Source organism: Symphalangus syndactylus, chromosome 20 (assembly GCF_028878055.3).
Source record: "Symphalangus syndactylus isolate Jambi chromosome 20, NHGRI_mSymSyn1-v2.1_pri, whole genome shotgun sequence".
Taxonomy (NCBI): Eukaryota; Metazoa; Chordata; class Mammalia; order Primates; family Hylobatidae; genus Symphalangus; species Symphalangus syndactylus.
The window spans coordinates 68,792,501-68,818,420 of NC_072442.2; the positions used below are offsets into that span (position 1 = coordinate 68,792,501).

The 25,920-nt window shown below is 55.7% G+C and overlaps 1 protein-coding gene across 7 annotated transcripts in view; it reads left to right on the forward strand.

The window, feature by feature from the left end:
* RPH3AL (rabphilin 3A like (without C2 domains)) overlaps nucleotides 1–25,920 on the forward strand; it is a 198,393-nt gene that overhangs the window by 93,420 nt on the left and 79,053 nt on the right. For all 7 annotated transcript variants that reach the window (XM_063629755.1, XM_063629757.1, XM_063629756.1 and 4 more), the window contains 3 exons: nucleotides 3,940–4,052; nucleotides 7,091–7,234; nucleotides 10,453–10,582. In XM_063629755.1, the coding sequence (XP_063485825.1) occupies nucleotides 3,976–4,052; nucleotides 7,091–7,234; nucleotides 10,453–10,582 (351 nt within the window). In that variant the 5' untranslated portion in view covers nucleotides 3,940–3,975. The remainder of the gene's footprint in view (nucleotides 1–3,939; nucleotides 4,053–7,090; nucleotides 7,235–10,452; nucleotides 10,583–25,920) is intronic.

Below are 25,920 nucleotides of genomic sequence, written 5' to 3' on the forward strand. Positions count from 1 at the left end.
GCCCTGAAGCTACAGCAGTGAGAAGGGTGGGGACATGGAGGACGCAGTTCTTGTGGCCTCGTCTTCTCTGTCCTGTGGACTGGGCTGGGGAGGGGCTCAGTTCCCACCTCCCACGTGGGAGCAGCCAGCAGCCTCCCTGCCCGCTGCCTGCCTCCCTTGCCTCCCTCATGTGACTCAGCAGGGTCCAAATCAGGCATTGAAATTGCACGAGGCGGTTGCTCCGGCCTGTCTCACAGCTCTGTTGGGTACTGATGGGGAAACTGAGGCTCAGGAAGACAGTTGACTTTTTCCTGGACTTCCAGTAAGTTTACATAAAAGCCAGAATTTCACAGATCTTTTTTTTTCTTTTTTTTTGAGATAGAGTCTTGCTCTGTCACCCAGGCTGGAGTGCAGTGGCGCGATCTCAGCTCACTGCAACCTCCACCTCCCAAGTTCAAGCGATTCTCCTGCCTCAGCTTCCCGAATAGCTGGTATTACAGGTGCGTGCCATCACGCCTGGCTAATTTTTGTATTTTTATTGGAGATGGGGTTTCTCCGTGTTGCCCAGGCTGGTCTCAAACTCCTGAGCTCAAGTGACCTGCCTGCCTGAGTCTCCCAAAGTGCTGAGATTACAGGCGTGAGCCACCACGTGTGGCCTGTAGTATATTTTAATGTTTACTTTGAACAGAATAACGCTTTGCACACCCACGTGGAGCAGTGTGACTGCACAAGACAACTGAAGTTTTTGAAAAGCAACGCAAACCATAGTGCTCGAAAGGCTGGGATGGGGCGCTGAGTTAAAGTTGTTTGAGGACGGTGTCATTTTTGACTCTGTCTTTCCTTGCTTGTCCGTTAGCCTCGTCTGGGAGAAGATTGAACCTACATCTGAGGAGGTCCCAGGCGATCTGGGCCTGGCCATGGGGTTTCCACCCTTGGCTGTTTGGGGTCTGGGGCTGCCCAGGTCTCTTTGCTGAGGCAGCCCACTGGGGAGGGTCAGGTCTGATCTGGAAGAGCAGGTGCCTGGAGGTGTCCGTGGGGTAGAGGGACCAGTGTGGTTAAGGTCGTGGCCTGGACCCTGTGTGGTCAGGTGGAGGCGGTCTGCATGTGGCCCCTGCTGGTCATCATGGAAATGGGTGGCACTGGCCTAGAAAAGCAGTTCTCCAAGCTGGCCCATGCCTCTCTGGGGGTCCCCCAACACCCTCCCGGAGACCCACAGGGTCAGAAGTGTTTTCATAAGAATAGTAATGGGACTCTGGGTTTATCCTCTCACAAATGTACAGAAAAGGAGAAGTTCACTGATGTGGTTTCAGATGCCACATTTGAACTAATCTTTAAAAAATTAACATCTGTTGAGTTTGGGTGCAATATCAAAGAAAAATATTTACAATTTCTGGAAAGTAAAAAAAGTCCTCCTCTTCTCAGCCGTCATACGTATTTGTGAGGGTCTGGGTGTCCTTCAAGGACTTCAGCGAAACAACCTGTCACAAATGCGTGAAGGAAGAATCAGATATGAAGGTCCAGCTGTTTTTTGTGAAGCCAAACATTAAGAAGAGTTGTAAAAATGTAAAACAATCTCATTTGTATAATTGCTTTTTAAGTGCAGTTTTTCATAAAATATGTAAATTATGTGAACATCTAACGGGTTTATTATTTTTAATGAATTAACAGCATTTTAAAGATTTTCTCGGTTTTAATTTCTAGTACGGTAACTATCAATGGTCATAGCCCCGGTATTTTGGAGTTCTCAAGAATATATATATATATATATTTTTTTGTTTGTTTGTTTGTTTGTTTGTTTTTTGAGACGGAGTTTTGCTCTTGTTGCCCAGGCTGGACTGCAATGGCGTGATCTTGTCTCACTGCAACCTCCGCCTCCTGGGTTCAAGCAATTCTCCTGCCTCAGCCTCCTGAGTAGCTGGGATTACAGGCGTGCGCCACCATGCCCGGCTAATTTTTTTGTATTTTTAGTAGAGGCGGGGTTTCACCACATTGGCCAGGCTGGTCTTGATCTCCTGACCTCAACCAATCCTCCCGCCTTGGCCTCCCAAAGTGCTGGGATTACAGGCCTGAGCCACTACATCTGGCCTCAAGAATTTTTTATGGCATTTTGTTGTTGTTTTTTGAGACAGTCTTGCTCTGTCACCCAGGCTGGAGTGCAGTGGCGCAGTCATGGCTCACGGCAGTCTCGACCTCCTGGGCTCAGAGGATCTCCAGCTCAGCTTCCGGAGTAGCTGGGACCACAGGTGTGCACCACGCCCAGCTAATTTTTGTTCTTTTTGTTGAGACAGGGTTTCACCTTGTTGCCCAGGCTGATCTTGAACTCCTGGGCTCAAGTGACCTGCCTACTCCAGCCTCCCAAAGTGCTGGGATTACAGGCCTGAGCCACTACGTCTGGCCTGTGAATGATTTATAATTCATTTTTTTCATGGTCTGTATTCGTGCTGAAGTTGTAATTCACATACCATAAGATTCACACTTTTAAAGGGTGCGATTCAGTGGTTTTAGCGTATTCACAAAATGTGTAACCATCACCACTGTCTAATTACAGAACATTTTTATCACCCCAAAAAGAAGTCCTGAACCCAGTGGGAGTCTGTTCCCCTCTTCCCGCAACCGCTGACAACCACTCATCACCTTCCATCTCTCTAGATTTGCTTATTCTGGACACATCATATAAATGGAATCATACAAGACGTGATCTTTTATGACTGGCTTTTCTTAGGATGTTTTAAAGATTCATCCATGTTTTAGCTGGTATTAGCACTTCATTCCTTTTTATGGCCAAATAATAATCCATTGTAAATAATAATCCAGTGTAAATAATAATCATTGTAAAGAATATTGTATGGATATAGCACATTTTCCTCATTCATCCGTTGATGGATATTTTGGTTGCTTCTACTTTTTGGCTGTTATGAATAGTGCTGCTAAGAACGTTTGTGTACAGGTTTTGGTGAGGACACATGTCTTTGGTACTCTTGGGTGTGTAACTAGGAGTAGAGTTTCTGGCTCATATGGTAAGTCCATGTTCAACATTTTGAGGAAGTGTCAAACGGATTTCGAACCTGGATCTTTTTTGAGAATGTAAAGGGGTCCTGGGTTTGAGAACCACTGGCCTGGCTGGGATTAGACCAGGAGCGTGTGGATGGCTCAGGAGAACCCCTCAGCCTTGCTCTGGGCTTGAGATACCCTCAGCCTCATCCCACGCTCCCTTCAGAATGCACGTGTGGCATCTTCATAATAGACCACCAAAGACAATCCTGTCCTTGGAGGCAAGGAGAAAGCCGGCCACACTCGACAGTGCACAGGTGAAGCCATTGGGGGTCCTGGAGCAGGGTCGCCTCCCTGCGGGATCCCCCGGTGCCATGCTCGTGGCGGTGTGTATGGACGGCACCCCTTGGCATGGTGCTGCGTGGCGGTCCTGGCTGTAGCTGCCACCCCCTGCCCTCTCGCCTGCCCTCGAGGGCATTGTGATCATCGGTGTGAATCTGTTGGCGAATCTGTCGGGAAGGAGAGCCAGGTCCCTGGGTTTGGGAGAGGAGTAGGGTTTCCCAGGCTGTCTGGCCATCACCTGCTGGCCCAGCCCCTCCTGCTGGCCCCTGCTGTACTGGGAGGGGGCAGGGAGCAGATGGCCTCCAGGGCTGAGTTGAAAACTGCTAAGGGTGTGCCTGCTCTCTCCTTTCTGACTCTAACCCTTCGATGCCCTGCCAGTCATGTTCACTCTCGTCACTCGGCCACACGATCCACCTGGTCACCCTCCTAGAATCATGAGCCTTCTGAAGAGGAGCCTTGAGGGAAGAGTGTTTTGCTGGAGAGATGGTTCCCACAGTGAGGTTCCAGGCATCGGTGGGGACAGTGCATGCAGATGGGGTGGAGGGGCCTGAGGGCACAGAGACCCTGTCTGCCATCTGTACCCCAGCCAATGATGCACACTCTTTCTTCTTCCCTCCTTCATCTCAGATGTGACTCCCCACCCCCAGCCGGGTGCGCCCAGCCATGGCTGACACCATCTTCGGCAGCGGGAATGATCAGTGGGTTTGCCCCAATGACCGGCAGCTTGCCCTTCGAGCCAAGTGAGTACCTCGGGGGCCCCCCAGGCCTTCCCTTCCTTCTGCCTCCCTGCTCCTCTCCTGTCTTTAGCAAGATTCATGGCTGAGAGGTCACTAGGCTGAGGGATAGCAGGAAAACCAGGGCCAGGCGCAGTGGCTCACGCCTGTAATCCCAGCATTTTGGGAGACCAAGGCAGGTGGATCACTTGAGGTTAGGAGTTCGAGACCAGCCTGGCCAACATGGTAAAACCCCCGTCTCTACTAAAAATACAAAAATTAGCCCATTGTGGTAGTGGGCACCTGTAATCCCAGCTACTCAGGAGGCAGGAGAATTGCTTAAACCAGGGAGGCAGAGGCTGCAGTGAGCTAAGATCGTGCCATTGCACTCCAGCCTAGGCGACAAGAAAAAAGAAAGCCAGGACCCCCAAGGGAAGAAACTGGAAGGAAGGAACTAGCGAGATTCTCAGGAGAGCACAGAGAAGGCCCTGGGACAGCTTGGGGCTGGTTGTGCTTCAGCCTGAGGGGCAGCTCCTCTTCCATTGCAACAGACCTTTGTTCCCCCGTCTGACAGTGCCAAGCACTTGGCTATGACTGGGCATCCAGAGATCAAAGGCTCCCTGTCTTAAGGGACTCCAAAAGGGCCCCTTCATCCTTCAACCCATGCCAATTATGGGAGCCAGCATGTCCCAAATGGGACCAAATTCAAAAAATTTGCAATTAGATGTTATGAGCCTGCAGGGGACAGAGCTGAAACATCAAAAGGGGGTGGAAAGATTAATTGGAAATGCCCCAGAAGAGTGGAGTCATGTGTGATTTGCAGGAATCTGCACCACAGTTAACTTGTCCCCTTCGCCAGGAGGGCTTGGCTCCTTCATGTGGCCCCCGCAGTGGGTGAGGTCGGTCCCTCTCCCTCTCTGTCCTCTGATGCCCACAGATGAAGTGTCCTCCCTGGCGGGGTAGGAGTTTCCAAGGAGAGCTCTGCTGCCGTGCTCTCGACGGGGCCCAGCGGGACTCTTGACCCTCCAGGGTTCCCTTCAGCTCTCCCTGACCTTGTCTGTCGCTCAGCAGCAGCCAAATGCTGTCGTAGGCCCTTTAGAAGAGAATGCTTTTATCCCCTCCCCTGGGGTGCACTGCCTTGTAGTGCCTGGCACAGTCTCTGGAAAGGAGACACGTACTAATATCTCCAGCTGCAGGGCCGGGAGCTGTATCCCACGGGACCCTCAGGGATGTCTGGACTGCAGCTCGGGGCCCCCCTCAGTCCTCCAGCTGCCACCAGATGTTTTCTAACCTCCTACTATGTGCCAGGCACTGGCTGCACAGCAGTGAACAGGACCAACACGGTCTCTTAAAGCACAGGTGGGCAGAGGTGAGCATTATTTGAATAGTTACCCAGGTAACTTGCTTTGATGGTGATAACAGGCAGTGGGGACGTGGGTGAAGGTGTAACTTACTCTGGGGATCAGGAGGGGCTTCCCTGAGAGTGTGCTGCCTACACTGAGACCCAGAAGATGGATCAGTGTTAGATGGGAGTAGGAGGGAAGCACTTCCAGGCAGAAGGAACGGCATGTGCAAAGGCCCTGAGGTAGAAGGAACAGGGCGTGTGAAGGTCCTGGCCGGAGGTCAGTGCGTTGTGAGTGCAAAGTGTGAAGGGTGGACAGTGTGGAAGGAAGATGGAGAGGTAGGCAGGGGCTGGGGCAGGGCCTGGTCCTCCAGAGACTCACGTTCCGGAGGGGAGATGGAGGGTTTCATGTTGTCTCGTAATAATGTATCAGCCCAGTGAAGGACGTACACCCAGGCCTTCCAGGAACTCTGAGAGTGGATTCTTTACCTGTTTCGGAGGGGATCAAGGAAAAGCCTCCAGGTGAAGGTCATGTGTAAAGAAGCCTTTAAAAAGAATAGGCCGGTCGCAGTGGCTCACGCCTGTAATCCCAGCACTTTGGGAGGCCGAGGTGGGCGGATCACCTGAGGCCAGGAGTTCGTGACCAGCCTGGACAACCCGGTGAAACCCCATCTCTCCTAAAAATACAAAAATTAGCCGGGCATGGTGGTGCACACCTGTAATCCAAGTACTTTGGGAGGCTGAGGTGGGTGGATCATGAGGTCAGGCATTCGAGACCAGCCTGGCCACATAGTGAAACCCTGTCTCTACTAAAAATATAAAAAATTAGCCAGGCGTAGTGGCACATGCCTATGATCCCAGCTGCTTGGGGAGCTGAGGCAGGAGAATCGCTTGTACCTGGGAGGCGGATGTTACAGTGAGCTGAGATCATGCCATTGCACTCCAGCCTGGGCGACAGACCGAGACTCTGTCTCAAAATAGATATAGAAAGATAGATGGATAGATACATAGATAGATGGATAGATAGATAGATAGATAGAGAGATAGATAGATAGATTAGATAGATGGATGGATGGATAGATAGAGAGATAGATGGATAGATAGATAGATAGATGGATAGATAGATAGATAGATAGATTAGATAGATGGATGGATGGATAGATAGATAGATAGATAGATAGATAGATAGATAGATAGATTAGATGGATGGATAGATAGATAGATAGATAGATAGATAGATAGATAGATAGATAGATTAGATAGATGGATGGATGGATGGATAGATAGAGAGATAGATAGATAGATAGATAGATTGATAGATAGATAGATAGATAGAGAGATAGATAGATAGAAAGAATAGGAGTGAGAGGTGGACAGAGGGTTTAGGGAGAGAGACAGGTGCCCCAGGTGAAGGGTGCAGCATGAGCCAAGGCCTGGGGACTGCACGAAGCCTAGAACACAAGGGAGCCGCTGGTGAGCTGAGAGACGAGGGCGCCGTGTGGGGAACGTGGGGGGAAGGACAGGTGGGGCTCCCAGACGTGCAGGTTCTTCCTGGAGGTTGCAGCCCATCGATGTCAGGTGCCCTCCTCCCCCCGGCACACGGCACCTGGGCCGTCCACTGACTGTTCTGGGGGGGAGGCGGGGGGCCTTGGTGGATGTGGTAGGGGCTGCCGGAGTTTGCACCGGGGAGGCCTCAACGCCGTCTGGGTTATTCCCTCTCGAGGCTGCAGACGGGCTGGTCCGTGCACACCTACCAGACGGAGAAGCAGAGGAGGAACCAGCACCTCAGCCCTGCAGAGGTGGAGGCCATCCTGCAGGTCATCCAGAGGGCCGAGCGGCTGGACGTCCTGGAGCAGCAGAGAATCGGGTGAGGCGGGGCTGGAGCCAGCTCAGTGGGAGGACACCAAGGGCTTTGGCACAAGCGCAGGGGACTGGGAGGTCGGCACTCCGGGTCCTGGTGCTGCTTTTCACCTCTGGGAGTGGGTCAGGAGGTCACTGACTCCAGCCCTTGCTGAAGGGTGCTCTGCCTGAACACCGGGAGTGTAATCCAGCCCGCTCTATGAGACGGGGCTGCAAGCTGCTAGCGGAGGTGTGCGTCCCAGGCTGAGGGCATGAATGAGCCTGGTGAAGCTCCCAGGGGCTGCTGGGCTGTGCACACCTGCAGGTCAGCTGTGGTTCAGCCAAGGGAGGGGTTCAGGTGGAGGCTGAGCCACAGGTCACCCCTCAAACGCTCCAGCAGGAGCCGCTCCCGGCTAGCTCTACCTGCCTCTCCTGGCCTCCGACTCCAGCGCCCACCACAGCTCACTCTTCCCGCACGTTCATCGTGTCCTGGGTTTAATTACGAAAGCAATTCATACTTCCTAGAAAATCTGAAAAACACAGAAAAGCACAAGTAGGAAGACACAAATGCACTGGGCAGGAATTGATTTCATTCTGGCCTCCTACGTATCTTTTATCTTTCTTTTCTTTTTTTTTTTTTTTTTGAGACAAGGTCTCACTCTGTCGTGTAGATTGGAGTGCAGTGGTGCAATCACAGATCACTGCAGCCTCAACTTCCTGGGCTCAAGCGATCTCCCCACCTCAGCCTTAAGTAGCTAGGACCGTGCACCACACCCAGCTATTTTTTATTTATTTTTTTGTAGAGATGGGGTCTCACAAAAAAATACCAGCCTGTTACCCAGGCTGGTCTCGAACTCCTGGGCTCAAGTGATCTGCCTGCCTCAGCCTCACCAAGGGCTGGGATTTCGGACATGAGCCACCCTGCCCAGCCTTCTTATCTTTATGGTGGGAAAAACAGGCCTGATGGCATGGCTCATTCTTCAGCTGCGAGTCCAAGTGTTCTCCGAGAGCCTTCGCTGGTCCCCATGGAACATGCCGCTGTCCCTCAATGTCCCTCGCCCTCCCTCCCCCTACCTCCCCCTCCTCCCCTCAATCTGCCTCCCCCTCCCTCCCCCTCCCTCCCTTCAATCTCCCTCCCCCTCCCTCCCCTCAATCTCCCTCCCCTCCCTCCCCTCAGTCTCCCTCCCCCTCACTCCCCCTCCCTCCCCTCAATCTCCCTCCCCCTCCCTCCCCTCAGTCTCCCTCCCCCTCCCTCCCCCTCCCTCCCCCTCCCTCCCCTCAATCTCCCTCCCCCTCCCTCCCCTCAGTCTCCCTCCCCCTCACTCCCCCTCCCTCCCCTCAATCTCCCTCCCCCTCCCTCCCCTCAGTCTCCCTCCCCCTCCCTCCCCTCAATCTCCCTCCCCCTCCCTCCCCTCAATCTCCCTCCCCCTCCCTCCCCTCAGTCTCCCTCCCCCTCCCTCCCCTCAATCTCCCTCCCCCTCCCTCCCCCTCCCTCCCCCCAGTCTCCCTCCCCCCAGTCTCCCTCCCCCTCCCTCCCCTCAATCTCCCTCCCCCTCCCTCCCCTCAATCTCCCTCCCCCTCCCTCCCCTCCCTCCCCTCAATCTCCCTCCCCCCAGTCTCCCTCCCCCTCCCTCCCCTCAATCTCCCTCCCCCTCCCTCCCCTCAATCTCCCTCCCCCTCCCTCCCCTCAATCTCCCTCCCCCTCCCTCCCCTCCCTCCCCTCAATCTCCCCCTCCCTCCCCCTCCCTCCCCCCAGTCTCCCTCCCCCTCCCTCCCCTCAATCTCCCTCCTCCTCCCTCCCCCTCCCTCCCCTCAGTCTCCCTCCCCCTCCCTCCCCCCAGTCTCCCTCCCCCTCCCTCCCCTCAATCTCCCTCCCCCTCCCTCCCCCTCCCTCCCCCCAGTCTCCCTCCCCCTCCCTCCCCTCAATCTCCCTCCCCCTCCCTCCCCCTCCCTCCCCTCAGTCTCCCTCCCCCTCCCTCCCCCTCCCTCCCCTCAATCTCCCTCCCCCTCCCTCCCCTCAATCTCCCTCCCCCTCCCTCCCCTCAGTCTCCCTCCCCCTCCCTCCCCTCAGTCTCCCTCCCCCTCCCTCCCCTCAGTCTCCCTCCCCCTCCCTCCCCTCAGTCTCCCTCCCCCCTCCCTCCCCTCAATCTCCCTCCCCCTCCCTCCCCTCAATCTCCCTCCTCCTCCCTCCCCCTCCCTCCCCTCAGTCTCCCTCCCCCTCCCTCCCCCCAGTCTCCCTCCCCCTCCCTCCCCTCAATCTCCCTCCCCCTCCCTCCCCCTCCCTCCCCCCAGTCTCCCTCCCCCTCCCTCCCCTCAATCTCCCTCCCCCTCCCTCCCCCTCCCTCCCCTCAGTCTCCCTCCCCCTCCCTCCCCTCAGTCTCCCTCCCCCTCCCTCCCCCTCCCTCCCCCTCCCTCCCCCCAGTCTCCCTCCCCCTCCCTCCCCTCAGTCTCCCTCCCCCTCCCTCCCCTCAGTCTCCCTCCCCCTCCCTCCCCCCAGTCTCCCTCCCCCTCCCTCCCCTCAATCTCCCTCCTCCTCCCTCCCCTCAGTCTCCCTCCCCCTCCCTCCCCTCAGTCTCCCTCCCCCTCCCTCCCCCTCCCTCCCCTCAGTCTCCCTCCCCCTCCCTCCCCTCAGTCTCCCTCCCCCTCCCTCCCCCTCCCTCCCCTCAGTCTCCCTCCCCCTCCCTCCCCTCAGTCTCCCTCCCCCTCCCTCCCCCTCCCTCCCCTCAGTCTCCCTCCCCCTCCCTCCCCTCAATCTCCCTCCCCCTCCCTCCCCTCAATCTCCCTCCCCCTCCCTCCCCTCAGTCTCCCTCCCCCTCCCTCCCCCAGTCTCCCTCCCCCTCCCTCCCCTCAATCTCCCTCCCCCTCCCTCGCCCTCCCTCCCCCTCCCTCGCCCTCCCTCCCCCCACTATTTCCATTTCATAGCGCTGCTCTCTATCTGAAACCAGTTTGCTTGTTTTCTTGCTTATGAATTTTCTTCCTTATTGAAGGTAAGTTCCATGAGAACAGGGACCATGTCTGTCTCTGGCTTGTTTACTACAGTATTCCCAGTGTCTGATGAATCATAGGTGCTCAATGAATAGTTGGTGAGTGAATGAAGGATCTGCTGTTATCCAGGGGAAGGGTGGGGCAAGGAACAATATCCCAGGTGAGGGGACAGCACATGTGGCATGGTACGGTTTTGGGCCTCGGTGCAGCTGTGCCCATGCAGGAAGCACATTCCCTCTGACTCTGTGTCCTGTGCTGCAGGCGGCTGGTGGAGCGGCTGGAGACCATGAGGCGGAACGTGATGGGGAACGGCCTGTCCCAGTGTCTGCTCTGCGGGGAGGTGCTGGGCTTCCTGGGCAGCTCATCGGTGTTCTGCAAAGACTGCAGGAAGGTAAGACCCTGCTCTGGCCCTGCCATTCTGGCTTCCCAACCTGGACCAGCCCTGCTGCTCTGTGGCTTTGCATCCTGTCTCCCAGGAGTGTGTATGTCTGCATTGGGCATGTGGTATCCTCTGCCTCTTGGCAAGAAACACTAAGACTTAAAAATCAAATGGCCTGGCGTCTAGGGCCAGCTCTGGGTCTCAGCTGGGATGTATCTTCTGGCCCTTCTGGTAGATTCACACCCCAGCCATGAGACCCAGAGCTGGTGTTAGAAGTCAGGGTGTGAATCTAGCTCTTCTGCTATGACCTCAGAAAACTTGTTTAATATCTCACACCTGATGTTCCTCAATCTGTAAAATATGGTCATGATACCATGTACCTCACCATGATATGAGGATTAAATATTCTTTTTTTTTTGAGACAGAGTCTCACTCTGTTGCCCAGGCTGGAGTGCAGTGGCGCGATCTCGGCTCACTGCAAGCTCCGCCTCCCGGGTTCACGCCATTCTCCTGCCTCAGCCTTCCCAGTAGTTGGGACTACAGGTGCCCGCCACCACGCCCAGCGAATTTTTTGTATTTTTAGTAGAGACGGGGTTTCACGGTGGTCTCGATCTCCTGACCTCATGATCTGCCCACCTCGGCCTCCCAAAGTGCTGGGATTATAGGCGTGAGCCAACGTGCCTGGCCAAGGATTAAATATTCTTAAATGCAAAACTCTTAAAACCTTGCCTGGCACATAGGCACTCAATAAATGTTATCATCTCCAGAATATATTAAGGCAATAAGAAAAAAATGTTTTTAGTTGTTATTAGATAAATCCTATTTTCCTCAAGGCCAAGCAGTATGCTGGGATTACACTTTCTGTTCCATTGATCTGCTTCTCTTGATCCCTGATTACTCGAAGAAGAATGATCTTTGCAGGGAGATCAAATTGATTTTCTCCTTATACTAAATTGTGCCACGTATTAAATTGTTTCGTATTGAGTCTAGGACTTTTTAAATATAACTTTTAGTTTTTTCTGGAGTTTTGACTTGCCTTTCTTTTCCTTATTGCTGAGGGAATAATGTGCCTTCTAATCCTCAACATTGTTAGCATCTTAATTTTACTATCATATGGAGGCTATTTTTTTTTCCTGGCATAAACCCTTCTAGATTCTTACTCCTGCTCCTCCTAGGCTGGTAGCTGCACAGCTATTATAATTCCCTTTGCTGCCCTCCTAGGTGAGAAACACTGATCTCAAGAGATCATGTCTTCCCTTTTTTTTGTTTTCACCTTAGTTTTGCTGGAACCCACCCTCAAGTAACTTCCACGTGCTAGTCATGTTCCACCCCCCCCCCCCAGAGGCGGAGTCTCGCTCTGTCACCCAGGCTGGAGTACAAATGGTGCAATCTCGGCTCACTGCAACCTCTGCCTCCAGGTTCAAGCGATCCTCCTGCCTCAGCCTCCCGAGTAGCTGGGATTACAAGTGTGTGCCACCATGCCTAGCTAATTTTTGTATTTCAGTAGAGACAGGGTTTCACCATGTTGGCCAGGCTGGTCTTGAACTCCTGACCTCAGGTGATCTGCCCACCTCGGCCTCCCAAAGTGCTGGGATTACAGGCGTGAGCCACCGTACCCGGCTGCTAGTCATGGTTTTAAGACTGGAGTTATTATACTGAAGAAGACAGAGAAGGAATTTTCTTGGGATGATATTGGACAAGGGAACTAAAAAACAAGTAATGATCAAATAAACAAGATGATGTCAGGAAGTAACCCTGGGAAGAAATAACAGAGTGGAAGATGGAGGATGGAGGATGGGGAGGGGTGGGAAGTGTTGAGAGGACCGGGAAAGATGGAGAAGTTAAAAGAAATAAATGTGGACGTGGAACATGGAGGCCATTGGCAACCTTGAGGGCATTTTTAGGGGCATTCAAAAGCTGGATGAGAAAACCAAAGGTGCAGTGAGGTTAATCTGCCAATTAATAAGGAGGAAAGCCAGGATTTCAGCTATCTCATTTTTTTTTCCTGCTTTTGTCATATGTGGTAAACTGGGCTGAGGAAGGTGGATTAACTGGCCCAGAAATACTGGAGGGGAGATGGGGGCCTGGGTGTCAGGCTGTGTACTGGCTCCTCCTTTGGGCCTGCCAAGGCCCTGGACTACAGGTCAGTGGAGGTGGGGGTAAAGGGACTGCAGGTCAGTGGAGGTCGGGGCTCAGGGACTGCAGGTCAGTGGAGGTGGGGCGCAGGGATTACACGTCAGTGGAGGTGGGGCGCAGGGACTACAGGTCAGTGGAGGTGGGGGCACGGGGACTACAGGTCAGTGGAGGTCGGGGCGCAGGGACTGCAGGTCAGTGGAGGTGGGGGCACGGGGACTACATGTCAGTGGAGGTCGGGGCGCAGGGACTGCAGGTCAGTGGAGGTCGGGGCGCAGGGACTGCAGGTCAGTGGAGGTGGGGCACAGAGACTTGGGAATGGCCAACTTGCAGGACTGAGGCAGTGACTCCTGCCTCGGAGAACGGGACCTGGCAGCCTGTTTCCTCCTTCTGTCTTTCAACTCCACAGCTGCTGTTAATATTCCAGCTATAGGGGACCATGGAGAGTCACAGAGCCTGCCTGTGGTAAATATTCCAGCTATAGGGGACCATGAAGGGTACAGAGCCTGGCCTACTTCCCCTGGGACAGTCCAGGGCCTGTGTCACACAGGCTGCTGCTGGTCTGGCTGTGCACCGGTTAGTACAATGCTCCTTGGAGCCATGTCTTAGGCAACAGTGGCCGTCCTGGGGAAGGACCTCAGCTGGATGTGGGTCCCCACGATACTCTGGAGCTCTGGCTGGTCCGGGTGTTTCCATTGCGAATGGCTCACGGTGTTCAGCAGGCTGAGAACTCGGTCCTGGCTTGGGTGATGAGGCCGGGGAGCCTTTGAGCTTCTGAGGGGCTTGTTCCAGGATTGAGGTGGGAGGGGAGGGTATCAGGGGAACACAGCTGGATGGTGGGCATTTGCGGGCTTTGGAGAGTTCACTCTTCCTTCTTGGAGAAGGTGGTGTCATTCGTTCATTCATATTCATTCATTCTGTAAATAACAGCCCATTGTGTGCAAGCCCTGTTCGGATGCGGCCGACGCCGTGGAGACGGACACAGTCCACCCTGTTGTGGAGATGATTTTCCAGGGTCGGGGCATAGAGAGGACAGTTGAATAAACATGACGCAAGACTAGGTATACCGAGGACTCTTGAATTAACGCAGAGCACCGAGGGAGAGGCTTAGGGGGCCTCTCTGAGCTCAGGCCCAAACACAAGCGAGAGCTGGCCCTGGGAAGATCTGAGTGGAAAAGTGTTGCTGGCAGAGGGAACGGCAAGCTTCCCCGGGAACAGTCCTGAAGGCCCTGAGGCAGGAACCAGCTTTGCATGTTCAAGGGGTACATGGTGGCATCTGGGGCAGAGAGAGCAGCGGGGTGGCCCATCGCAGAGCCCCGCCAGTCAAGGTCAGAAGCTGAGATTTCACCTAAGTTTATCGGGATGCCGGTGGCGTGTTTTAAGCAGGGGTGTGATCTGATCTGTGTTTTTAAGAGATGAACCTAGTGCTGGAGACAAGTGAGGTGGTGGCGGCCGTCACTGGGAGGTGACAGGGCTGGGGACAGGCAACGTAGGAATTGAGGCCATTTGCTAAGACAGAGCGTCAGCCTCTTCAGCGTATTCTAAGCAGATGGGGAGGAATTAGAGGGGGTGAAGGAGGGTTCTAGGAAGGAGACAGCCCTAGAATTCAGGGGGCTGGGATGAGAGGTCGCTGGGTCCACCCTGAGCAGCAAGCGGGCAGCCGGTGCTCCTGGACTTGCCAGTGAGGACTGACCCCACACAGACGTCACGCGGTGCTGGGGGCTCCTGCCCAGATGGGAGGGACTCATCTGTCCTTTCAGGAGTGCCTCTGTGTCCCTGCAAGCACCCGGCAGGGCCAGCCTCCTCCCTGGCTGCAGGATTGTGAGGTGGTTGTGCACGGAGCCGCAGGACCAGACAGACTTGGGTTGAGGTCCCAGCTTGGCCATGGTGGCGTGGTCTCATACACGTCACTTAACCTCTGTGGGCCTCTGTTCTTTCATCTGTGAAATGGGGTCATTAAGCTTCCGTCATCATTGATGGACGCATTAGCGCAGGAGAAGCCCTTAGCGGACTGCCTGGCCCGTTGGCAGCATGCGGTAAAGGATGCCTGTGATTGTTATGAATCCGCTTCAGGGTCCCGCTTGCTGAGGCCGCACACGTGTTACCAAGGATGGAGCAGATCCCCAGACATTTCAGAAGAGGCCGAGTGACTCCCCGTGTCACAGTCAGCTCAGGCCGCCGTAACAAAATGCCACAGACTGGGCGCCTTCAGCAGTAGACATTTATTTTTCAGTTTGGAGGCAGGAAATTCTGAGATCAAGGTGCTGGCTGATTCTGTGCCTGGTGAGGGCCCTCTTCACGGCTTGCAGACAGCTGCCTTCTCCGTGTGTCCTCGTGTGGCAGGAGGAGAGGGCTCTAGTCTCTCCTCCTCCTCTTGCTTTTCTGTTTTTTTGACAGGATCTCACTCTGTCACCCAGGCTGGAGGGCAGTGGCATGATCATTGCTCACTGCAGCCACCAACTCCTGGGGTCCAGCAATCTTCCCGCCCCAGCTTCCCGGGTAGCTGAGACTACAGATGTGCGCCACCACGCCTGTCTAATTTTTAATTTTTTGTAGAGACGGTATCGCTTTGTTGCCCAGGCTGGTCTCAAACTAGCCCTCAAGCAATCCTCCCACCTCCACTTCCCAAAGCGCTGGGATTACAGACATGAGCCACAGCATCTGGCCTCTTCCTTTTCTTATAAAGACACTAGTCCTGTCGGGTTAGGGCCTAACTCTTGCACCCTCATTTCTCCTTAATTACCTCCTAAAGACCCTCTCTCTAAATACAGTCACTCTGGAGGTCAGGGCTTCAATATAGGAATTTTGAGGGGACACAGTTCAGTCCATAGCACCCACATTCTCCTCGTTGGAATTCTTGTTTTCTTAAAGTTGGAGCTCCCACAGCTAGTCCCATATTTTCTGTAATTTACGTAAAAGCGTCTGGAAGCCTTTGTAGCTCTGCAGCACTGGATGTCCTGAGCCGGCAAGGAAACCCCTCAGTGTTTGTACCAGTTACTTGTATAAATGTCTCTCTCAATCGCTTCGCCCATTGTGTGCCAATCCTGGGTTAGAGGGATCCAAAAAGAGAGCTGTTCAGAATGGTCGCTTCCCTCATGTCCTGACGGTCAAGATGGGCGGACAGTATTCTCTAGTGTGACGTGCACCGTGGTTGGGACTGGGGTTCCCAGGACTCAGAGCAGCCAGGAGGGCTGCCTGGAGGAGTGGGCCCCTGGAGGCTGGGCAGGTTTCTGCAAGGCTGAGGGCAGAGGGAAGGGCATCCAGGGAGGGGAAGACCACATAGGCTGAGGCTGGAAGCTGGAAACGGGCTGGGCAAGCGCCCAGCTGTGAGGATGATGCCTGGGGAGCACAGAGGTGTGTGCTGGAGGAAAAAGGAACGCAGGATGCATTGGCAGATTCGACATGGAGGAGGGACGGGGCACGCTCCAGCTGCCTCCAAGGCTGAGATCCTGGGGACCTGAAAACACAGGGCAGAGCTGAGATCTTTGGGACGCTGAGCTGTAGGGGACTTGTAAGAGGGTGGAGTCTTTCTGGGATGAGCTGCATTTGATCAGTGAATGGGCAGGTGCAGGGGAGTCCTTCGGGGGACGAGCTGCATTTGAGCAGTGAATGGGCAGGTGCAGAGGGCCTGGGACTCCAGGGAGATGATCCTAGAGGCACTGCCCCCCCCCGGGGGCCCTGCTGTTGGAGGTGGTGGCCTAGAACCCGAGTCGCTGGAGAATCCGGGTGGCCCAGACATAGCCCCTGCGAAGCCCTTGCCCCTGCAGGGCTGTGTCATGTCTGGGAGGAGAGACGAAGCCATCCCTTATCCCACAAGTATTGGTCGCACACCGACTGGTGTCAGGAACCATGCGGACCCCAGTGCTCGGGAGGGAGGTGTGAAACCATTAAGGGTACTTAATTACAGCTGGGGTTGGGGTTCAGGCGGCAGCCCTGGGGGCTGCCGAACACAGTGTGAGGAACCGGGCCCTCCACTCTGGGACCGCCGGTTTCTGGGCCACCTCCCTGTTTGTCTCCATCTCTGCATTCTGCCTCCTCACCTTCTGCGGACGGCTGCAGCCCGGGGCCCTGGGAGGCGTGTGGGCTCGGGCAGGCTGGGGAAGGGATGCTGGGGAGATCCCCGCCGTGGGAAGCATCCAGGCCCAGGCATGGTTGGGGAGGACAGAGCCTCAGGTGGTCCTGGGCACACAGAGGCGTCCCCAGCAAGAGCCCTGGCAGCGTTCAGCACCACAAGCTAATGAGCTTGCGGGTGGAAGCCGAGATGCCGGTCCTCGGAGCTGCGTCCCCTCCGTAATTGGGCCTGCTTGCCTCGGCTGCCTGCCCTCATTATCTGAGGGCCGTGGTGGGAAGGGAGAGGGGCTGGCTGGTTAATTAGAGAGGCCTGGTGCTCCTAATTGCTTGGGATCTGAGTCAGCCAGCTTTGAGTCTCATTGAGAGTCCAACCAGCGATGGGGAGGCTGGGCAGGGCCACAGCAGAGCCCGCCTGAGCCTGGGATGCATTGTCACCATTTGAGGGAAGCAATCGTTTTTTTTTTTCTGGTCTCAGCCAAAGGTGTCCCACAGTGTGGGTGCAGGGGGGCCTGCCTGTGAAACGATGACCTGAGTCTTAATGAAGGAAGACTGGGCAGTCTTATATTTTGCCCAAGTCCCTTAGAGGAGGTCCAGCTTAGGTTGGGGGCAGGTATCACCCAGCCCAGCATGGAGGGAAGGGGCTGGGCCAGAACCTGGCCTTTCCCCCAACCTGGCTTGAGCCCACTTTGCACCGAGGAGGGGATGTGTCCTGCTGAGAGTCATCCCGGACCCCCAGCAGGGGGGCTGGCAGGAGCCTGGGGCAGGGCAGGGGACATGCCATATCCTGGACCCCCGGCAGGGGGGCTGGCAGGAGCCTGGGGCAGGGCAGGGGACATGCCATATCCTGGACCCCCGGCAGGGGGGCTGGCAGGAGCCTGGGGCAGGGCAGGGGACATGCCATTTTCCTAAGGCTTCTGCTTCCCTCTCTGTTCAGTATCTGGGAGTCGAGGCCAGGAAGCCATGGAAGGAGCAGGAGTGTCCTTGTTGCTCTTCTGCCTGCAGAGCCCGACCCTCTCCATCAGTGTGCTCCTTTTTTAAGAGATAAGGTCTAGCTCTGCCTCCCAGGCTGGAGTGCAGTGGCAAACATGGCTCACTGCAGCCTCAAACTCCTGGGCTCAGTCGATCCTCCCACCTCAGCCTCCCTAGTAGCTAGGACTACAGTCATGCACTGCCTCGCCTGGATAATTTTTTGTTTTTTGCAGAGACAGGGTCTGCTATGTTGCCCAGGCTGGTCTGAAACTCCTGGCTCAAATGATCCTCCTGCCTCGGCCTCTCAAAGTGCTGGGATTACAGGTGTGAGCCGCCACACCCAGCCTCCATCATTGTTTTATTTCCAGCAGCCAGCCCTCCACTCTTACGGATGGTGGTGATTTGTGACCTGCCTGCAGCAGCTGCCTAGAGAGAGTCTACTAACCTCTGAGAAGTATTCTCCTTCTGCCTTGGGAAGCTGTGGGGGTCCTGGCCCCATCCACTTTACAGAGAGCTCCTCCTGGATGTGGAGGCATTAGGGCTAGGAGAGAGTTCAGGTGCTGATGGGGTCTCTGCTACTCAAAGTGTGGGCCGAGGACCTCACCTGGATGTTTATTACAAATGCCGAATCTCAGGCCCCCACAGCCCTCCCAAACTAGAAGCTGCAGTTTAACCAGGTCCCCTTTGCATAATGCTTTCAAGGTTCATCCACGACGTAGCATGTGTAGGAATTTCCACCCTTTTTAAGGCTGGGGAACATTTCATTGTATGTGCATACCCGACTTTGTGTATCCACTCACCTGTGATGGACATGTGAGTTGCTTCCATGTTTCAGCTATTGTGAATAATGCTGCAGTGAGCATGAGAGTGCACACCTCTCTGCGGCCCTGCCTTCGATTCTCTTGGGTCTATACCCAGCAGTGGAACTGCTGAATCATACGGCAGTTCTGTATTTACTTGTTTGAGGAGCCTCCACCCTGCTTTCCGTGGCAGCTGCACCATTTCACATCCCCACAAGCATAAGGCCTAGAAGTCAGTTTTTTGCAGAGCCTCCCTCCCAAATGGATTGTGGTGAAAGTCCTCCACGGCCCCGTCCCCTGCTCCCTTTCCAATCCTCAGAGCCCGTCCAGCAGTGGAGCTATAGAAGCAGCAGCCTCCCTGAGCCATTTCATCTCAGTCGCCTGCAAATTGGCCTCACGATGTCCTTTCTCCTCTCAACCTAATTCAGACGTGGAAGACGTGTGTTTGTGCCTCATTACAAAGATGGATTTTTTCATTCAGCGACTGAAGCTTCCTAAATTCCCGGAAAAAGTCACTTAATTCTTCTGCCCCCAGGGGCCTACTCCGGCTGCTCTTGCATCTCCGAGGCTGTTTGGCAGGAATGGACTTGGCTCCAGTTGCTGGGATCGGAGCATTGGCCGGACACCGCACGGCGTCTTGGAACACCTGCCTTGCCCGGAGTCTGACGAGAGGAACATCTCTATTGAGGCCTCCTTTTCTCTTGCTGTCCTGAGGCCTGCGTGTGGCTTTTCTTCTTCCGAAGAAAGAAAGAGCAACTACTTTGTGCAGTGCTGAGCCCCTTCCTTTCACCCCGGCACACTGCTGACCTTCAGCTCAGGGTCTTCAGCACAAAGGCAGCCAAGGGGCTGCAGGGACCCAGGGTGGGCTTGGGGTACCACACGGATCCCTGGCAAGGCCCAGAGCTTTCTGGATGGAGCTTCGCGTGACCTGCCCCCTGGTCAGTTCCTGTGTGCACTCAGCTCACCTTCGTGCCAGGCCCCAGGCCTGAGGAGGTGGAGATGCCGGCCCCTGCCCTCCAGGAGCTCATAGTTGGTGTCAGCTAGTGCAGTGCAGTGTGAGAAGTGCTGTAGAAGTAGAAGGCAGGGATGAGCGCGGGGCAGACCTGCCGGGGGATGGACCCGCCGTGGGGAGGACCTGCCGTGGGGATGGACCTGCTGTGGGGATGGACCTGCCGTGGGGAGGACCCGCCGTGGGGAGGACCCGCCGTGGGGAGGACCCGCCGTGGGGATGGACCCGCCGTGGGGATGGACCTGCCGTGGGGATGGATCTGCCATGGGGATGGATCTGCCGTGGGGAGGACCCGCCGTGGGGAGGACCCGCCGTGGGAGGACCTGCCTTGGGGAGGACCCGCTGTGGGGAGGACCCGCCGTGGGGATGGACCCGCCGTGGGGATGGACCCGCCGTGGGGATGGACCCGCCGTGGGGATGGACCTGCCGTGGGGAGGACCTGCCGTGGGTGAGCTGCGGTACCTGGAGAGGTGGGGGAGGCCCCCGGGCTGCAGAGTGGAGTGGATGTGGCAGCCGGGCCTGGAGGGTGGGTGACCAGGTGCCAGGAGAGGGCACTTCAGGAGCAGACACAGGTCTGCAGAGGCAGGTGCCCAGGAAGTGTGGGGGCATCGGGCACAGCTGGGAGTCTGGTTATGCTGGGGCGTGAGAAGGAGAAGAAGAGAGGAAAAGGGAAGAAGAGGAGGGCAGAGGGAACAGGAAAAGAGGCCGTGAGGGGTAAGAAGCAGATGGGGAGGGAGGGAAGGAGAGAGACGTGAGGGTCGGGAGGGCTCTGTGTGCCGGGCGCAGCGGCTGGGCTTGTGTCCTGTGGGCAGCAGAGCCATCGAAGGGCACTAAGCAGGGAAATGACAGTCTCACGGGCCCGTGGGGAGGTTAACTCCAGATGTAGAGAATTCATGGATACTAATTATCCAATTTGCCATAACGAAGGCCTGAATTAAGGCAGGAGCAGCCAAGATGGAGGCTCTGAAGACGGGAGTTAGCCACGATAAAGCTGCCAGCCGTGGAGAGCTCACTCTAGGGGTACCAAGCCCACACCCACCTGATCAGCAAAGCCACCCTGGGAGGTCACGGTCTCCACGCTGCAGGTGAAGAAATGGAGGCGAGGTGGAGGTTAGTCCCTTGCCAGGTCCCACGGCGGGCCAGTGCTGGGTCTGATGGCCTTACCGGCCAGGCTGTGCGTGTGCACGGAGCCTGCGTGGAGGGCTGGTCTGGGGTGGGAGCAGATGTGGGGAAGGGGCTCGTGGGGCATGTTGGTGGTGGGGCTGGGGTTCCGGGGGGGCTGTGTATGTGTTCCAGGTAGTCCAGGCTGGATCCCAGGCTGTGGGTCAGAAAGGGGCCGGGGAAGTTGGTCGCCGTGGCTCACACCTGTAATCCCAGCACTTTGGGAGGCCAAGGTGAGAAGACTGCTTGAGACCAGGAGTCTGAGACCAGCCTGGGTAATGTAGTGAGACCTCATCTCTACCAAGAAAAAAAAAAATAGCTGGGCATGGTGGTGCCCAGTTACATTTCCAACTACTTGGGAGGCTGAGGCTGAGGGTTGCTTGAGCCTGGAAGCCTTGAGCCCCAGAGGCGGAGGCTGCAGTGAGTCAAGATTGTGCCACTGAACTCCAGCCTGGGTGACCTGTTTCAAAAAAAAGAAAGGAGGGAGGGAGGCGGGGAAGGAAGAAAGGGGCTGGGGAGGGAGGCTGGCAGCTCAGAGGCGGATGTCCTGGGGGTGACTGAGTGATGTGAGTAACCTGGGAGAGAACGTGGGCCCAGGCTGAGGAGAGGAGCTCACCAGGTGTGGGGCGTGGTGGGAGAGTGGCCGGGCAGCTGTTTTCTTCCCTGGAACCTGCCTGAATGTCTGCGTGGAGACATTCCTGTGACCTAGTATCTCCACACGGGTGTCCTGCTGTTGAGACGTTGGGGCTGGGACCACTGCTGGGCACCTGCCGTGTGTGTGGTCAGGTCACCCGTTGTGGGAGGGATCCAGTGGAGAAGGAACCCACCTGTAACCTTGTGAAGCTGCCCGGTGGGACATCAGGGGCTACGAGGTTGGTGTGAGCTGGGCCTCCAGGGTGGAGTAGCCCTTCCCTACCCGGCCCCCTCAGCTGCGAGGCAGGCACCACCCCACCCTCCCGGATTGTTCCGGTGGGGCCTCCGCAGTGTGGCGGGCGCAGGCTGAGGGCTATTATGCTCCATCTCGACGTTGCCTCAGCTTGGCTTTGACCCTGAGCCCCAACTCGGCCGGTGCCTAGACACGAGGCTGTACCTCTGGCTGTTTCCAGAACTGATGACTCCTGCCACCTCCTGGGCTGTGTGCCTGGTGCAGGCGCCCCAGAGCCAACCCCAAGCACCCTGATGACCCTGTTCCCCTCTCGCCCTGTTCCCCTCTCGCCCTGTTCCCCTCTCGCCCTGTTCCCCTCTCCCGCCCTGTTCCCCTCTCCCGCCCTGTTCCCCTCTCGCCCTGTTCCCCTCTCCGGCCCTGTTCCCCTCTCCCGCCCTGTTCCCCTCTCCCGCCCTGTTCCCCTCTCCCGCCCTGTTCCCCTCTCCCGCCCTGTTCCCCTCTCCCGCCCTGTTCCCCTCCCGCCCTGTTCCCCTCTCGCCCTGTTCCCCTCTCCCGCCCTGTTCCCCTCTCCCGCCCTGTTCCCCTCTCCCGCCCTGTTCCCCTCCCGCCCTGTTCCCCTCTCGCCCTGTTCCCCTCTCCCGCCCTGTTCCCCTCTCGCCCTGTTCCCCTCTCACCCTGTTCCCCTCTCCCGCCCTGTTCCCCTCTCGCCCTGTTCCCCTCCCGCCCTGTTCCCCTCCCGCCCTGTTCCCCTCTCGCCCTGTTCCCCTCTCGCCCTGTTCCTCTCTGGCACTCAGGCCCCAGGAGCTCCTGGCACTGGACCAGGGGCCGGCCCCTGTTTCCGTACCCCCTTGAGCTAGGTTGGTTTTACGTTTGTAAATGGCTCGGGGGATGGAGGGAACAAAAGAAGAATAATATCCTGTGGCATGAAAATTCAGTGAATGTAAATCTCAGCGTCCCTCAGGGTTTACAGGAGCCCAGCCTTGCTCACTGGTTCTGCCGTGGCCTCCGGCCGGTTCGGCCCTGCCCTGGCTGGGTTGAATCGTTGTGACAGCCTAAAATGTGTACTTTCTGGCCCTTTACAGTGTGCCCACCCGCCCCAGCCCGTGAGCCCCGCCCGGGCACCCAGCTGCTCAGAGTGAGAAGGGGCCTGACTTCCTTCCCCTCTGGTTATGCTGTTGGCCTGGGGTACCAGCCTTAGTTGTTTGAGCCTCAGCAGATTACAGAATTTAACGAGCTAGCTTCTCTTGGTCTTACTAGTTTTCTTTTCCCGGAATTTAAAAAGTAACTTACAGTACCGTGCAGAGGTTTAGAACGCTGGACTCTGGCTCCCTGCGTTCACCCCGCCTGGACTCATCCTCTCGCCTCTGTCTGCCTTATGGAAGTCGGGAATAATAATAGTACCTATCTCGGGGGTGGTTGTAAGGATTGCAATGAGGCAAGTATGTGGTAAGCTCTTAAAACGGTGCCTGAAACATGGTCACTGCTCAATAATTATTAAAACCTCAATACAGCCTTCCCCCCTCCCCCTCCACCTCTTTCCTGAAACATGGTCACTGCTCAATAATTATTAAAACCTCAATACAGCCTTCCCCCCTCCCCTCCACCTCTTTCCTGAAACATGGTCACTGCTCAGTAATTATTAAAACCTCAATACAGCCTTCCCCCCTCCCCCTCCACCTCTTTCCTGAAACATGGTCACTGCTCAATAATTATTAAAACGTCAATACAGCCTTCCCCCCTCCCCCTCCACCTCTTTCCTGAAACATGGTCACTGCTCAGTAATTATTAAAACGTCAATACAGCCTTCCTCCCTGCCCCTCCACCTCTTATAACTGCTGGGTGATCTAATTCGTTGCTAAGTTGTTAAATCTTTTTTTTTTTTTTTTTTCGTTTTTGTTGTTTTGAGACAGGGTCTCGCTCTTCTGCCCAGGCTGGAGTGCAGTGGTGTGATCCTAGCTCACGGCAGCCTCAACCTTCTGGGCTCGAGTGATCCTCCCACCTCAGCCTCCCGAGCCACTGGGACTACGGGTGTGCACCACCACTCCTGGCTGATTTCTTTTTTTTTGTGGAGACTGGGTCTTGTTATGTTGCCCAGGCTGCCTCAAACCCCTCAGGCGACCCTCCTGCTCAGCCTCCCCAGCTTCTAGGGTACAGGCATGAGCTGCCAACCTTAATGATAAAGTTAAGTTGTTCTTAACTTTATAAGCCTCAGATTTTATCTCCACCCAGAATCCTATAGAGAACTGCCGAGTTTATTTTCTGACTTGGATGCGTCGTAGACATTACGTATCAAGGATAATCCAACCCTAAAAAATAAGTCAAACACCACAGGGGTGTGTGTGGAATGTTAAGCTCCCACCCCTGAACTTAGCGGTCTGGGTGTTTGTCCTTCTCCCACCTCTGTCTCCTCACACGCACACAAATGTTTGCGGGGTGGATGCATATGTACACTCTTCATGAGACCAAAAGACATTGCTTGTTCTGGAATTCCCTTTTTTAATCTTCTTTTTCCACTTAATAAGATATCAGAAACATTGTCCCACGACTATACATATAAATCGAATTCCAGTTTTAGGAGCTGTGTTGTATTCGGGGCTTTTTCACCCTTCTCTGTAGCCGCCCTTTTCCAGGCGGCTCACACACCTGCTGGGCAGGCCTGGGGTGAGTGGGTGGCAGCCGGGAGGGCCGGGCCTGGATCCACCCTCCCTCGATGGCAGGCGCCTCCCATCCTGTTTCCCATTGAGCTTAGCCTCGTCCTGGGATCCGAATCTCTCCTGGGGCCATGGCCCTCTCTGCAGTGCCGCTCTGATAGCTTCCTCTCTGCTGCCCACACCGCACACAGACACAACTGCCCACGTCTGAAATCCAGCTGAAGGCGTGGCTCAAGTTCATTCCCTGCAACGGCTCCTTGGACCTTTTGTAAATCGAAGGACAGACGTAGTGGGTGGGGCGGGGTGAGGCCACACTGCCTAAATTCACAGGTAAAACACATCTGAGCCTCTGTGTACCTGTCTGGCCTGCTACACCCAGACCTGCGAGAGTCGGGAGACAGCTGTGCTCAGAACCTCCTGCGTGACCTCAGATGAAAATCTGTTCCCCTCTCTGGCCTTCCAGTGATAGGCAAAGGCTGGACGAGAGAATCTCTCTGGCCTGCTGCGGTTTCCTCCCAGGCAGCTTGGGCTGAGTCCAGGCCTTGTAGCCTCGCTGTCTGTAGATGCCACAGTGGCAGCAGCTGGGCTGGGAGCCGAAGCTCTTGCCTCTGGGACACAGCTCGATTGGTGGTTATTTTACAGCTGTGGCAGGTTTGCCGCCCAGTTCGCTTTGGCTCAGGCCGTAGTGAGTCTGTGCCCTCTGAGCGGGAGGAAGTCAGGGTGGGGGGTGCTGACATTTCTATGATGTCATGTGTCCCTCATGGCCCCCAGGAGATGGGCAGGCAAAAGGCAAGGCAGTGTTTGTACTCATCTTCCAGATGGAAACACTGACGCTCAGAGGGATGACTCCCTCTCGGTGACACAGCCAGTGCCTTGCAATTACTCCTACAGCTCGGCTCAGGACTTTGCCTACAGGCTGGCGCGGTGGCTCACACCTGTAATTCCAGCACTATGGGGGGCCGAGGTAGGAGGATCACTGGAAGCCAGGAGTTTGAGACCAGCCTGGGCAACAAAGCGAGACCCTGTTTTTTTTTTTTTTTTGAGTCAGAGTCTCGCTCTGTTGCCCAGGCTGGAGTGCAGTGGCACCATCTCGGCTCACTGCAAGCTCCGCCTCCCGGGTTCACGCCATTCTCCTGCCTCAGCCTCCCAAGTAGCTGGGACTACAGGCGCCCGCCACCACGCCCTGCTAATTTTTTTGTATTTTTAGTAGAGACGGGGTTTCACTGTTGGCCAGGATGGTCTCGATCTCCTGACCTCATGATCCACCCACCTCGGCCCCCCAAAGTGCTGGGATTACAGGCTTGAGCCACTGCGCCCGGCCGCGAGACCCTGTTTTAACAAAAAATGAAAAAAGTTAGCTGGGCCTGGTGGTGCCCCTGTAGTCCCAGCTACGTGGGAGGCCAAGGCAGGAGGATCACTTGAGCCCAGGAGTTCGAGACCAGCCTGGGCAACGTGGCAAAACCCCATCTCTACAAAAAAATACAAAAATTAGCCAGACATGGTGGTGCGCACCCATAATCTCAACTACTGGGGAGGCTGGGGTGGGAGGATTGCTTGGGCCTGGGAGGTTAAAGCTACAGCGAGCTGTGGTCCCACCACTGCACTCTAGCCTGGTTGACAGCGTGAGACCCTGTTGCCTATACACCTTTGAAGATGCAAAGAGATCTAAA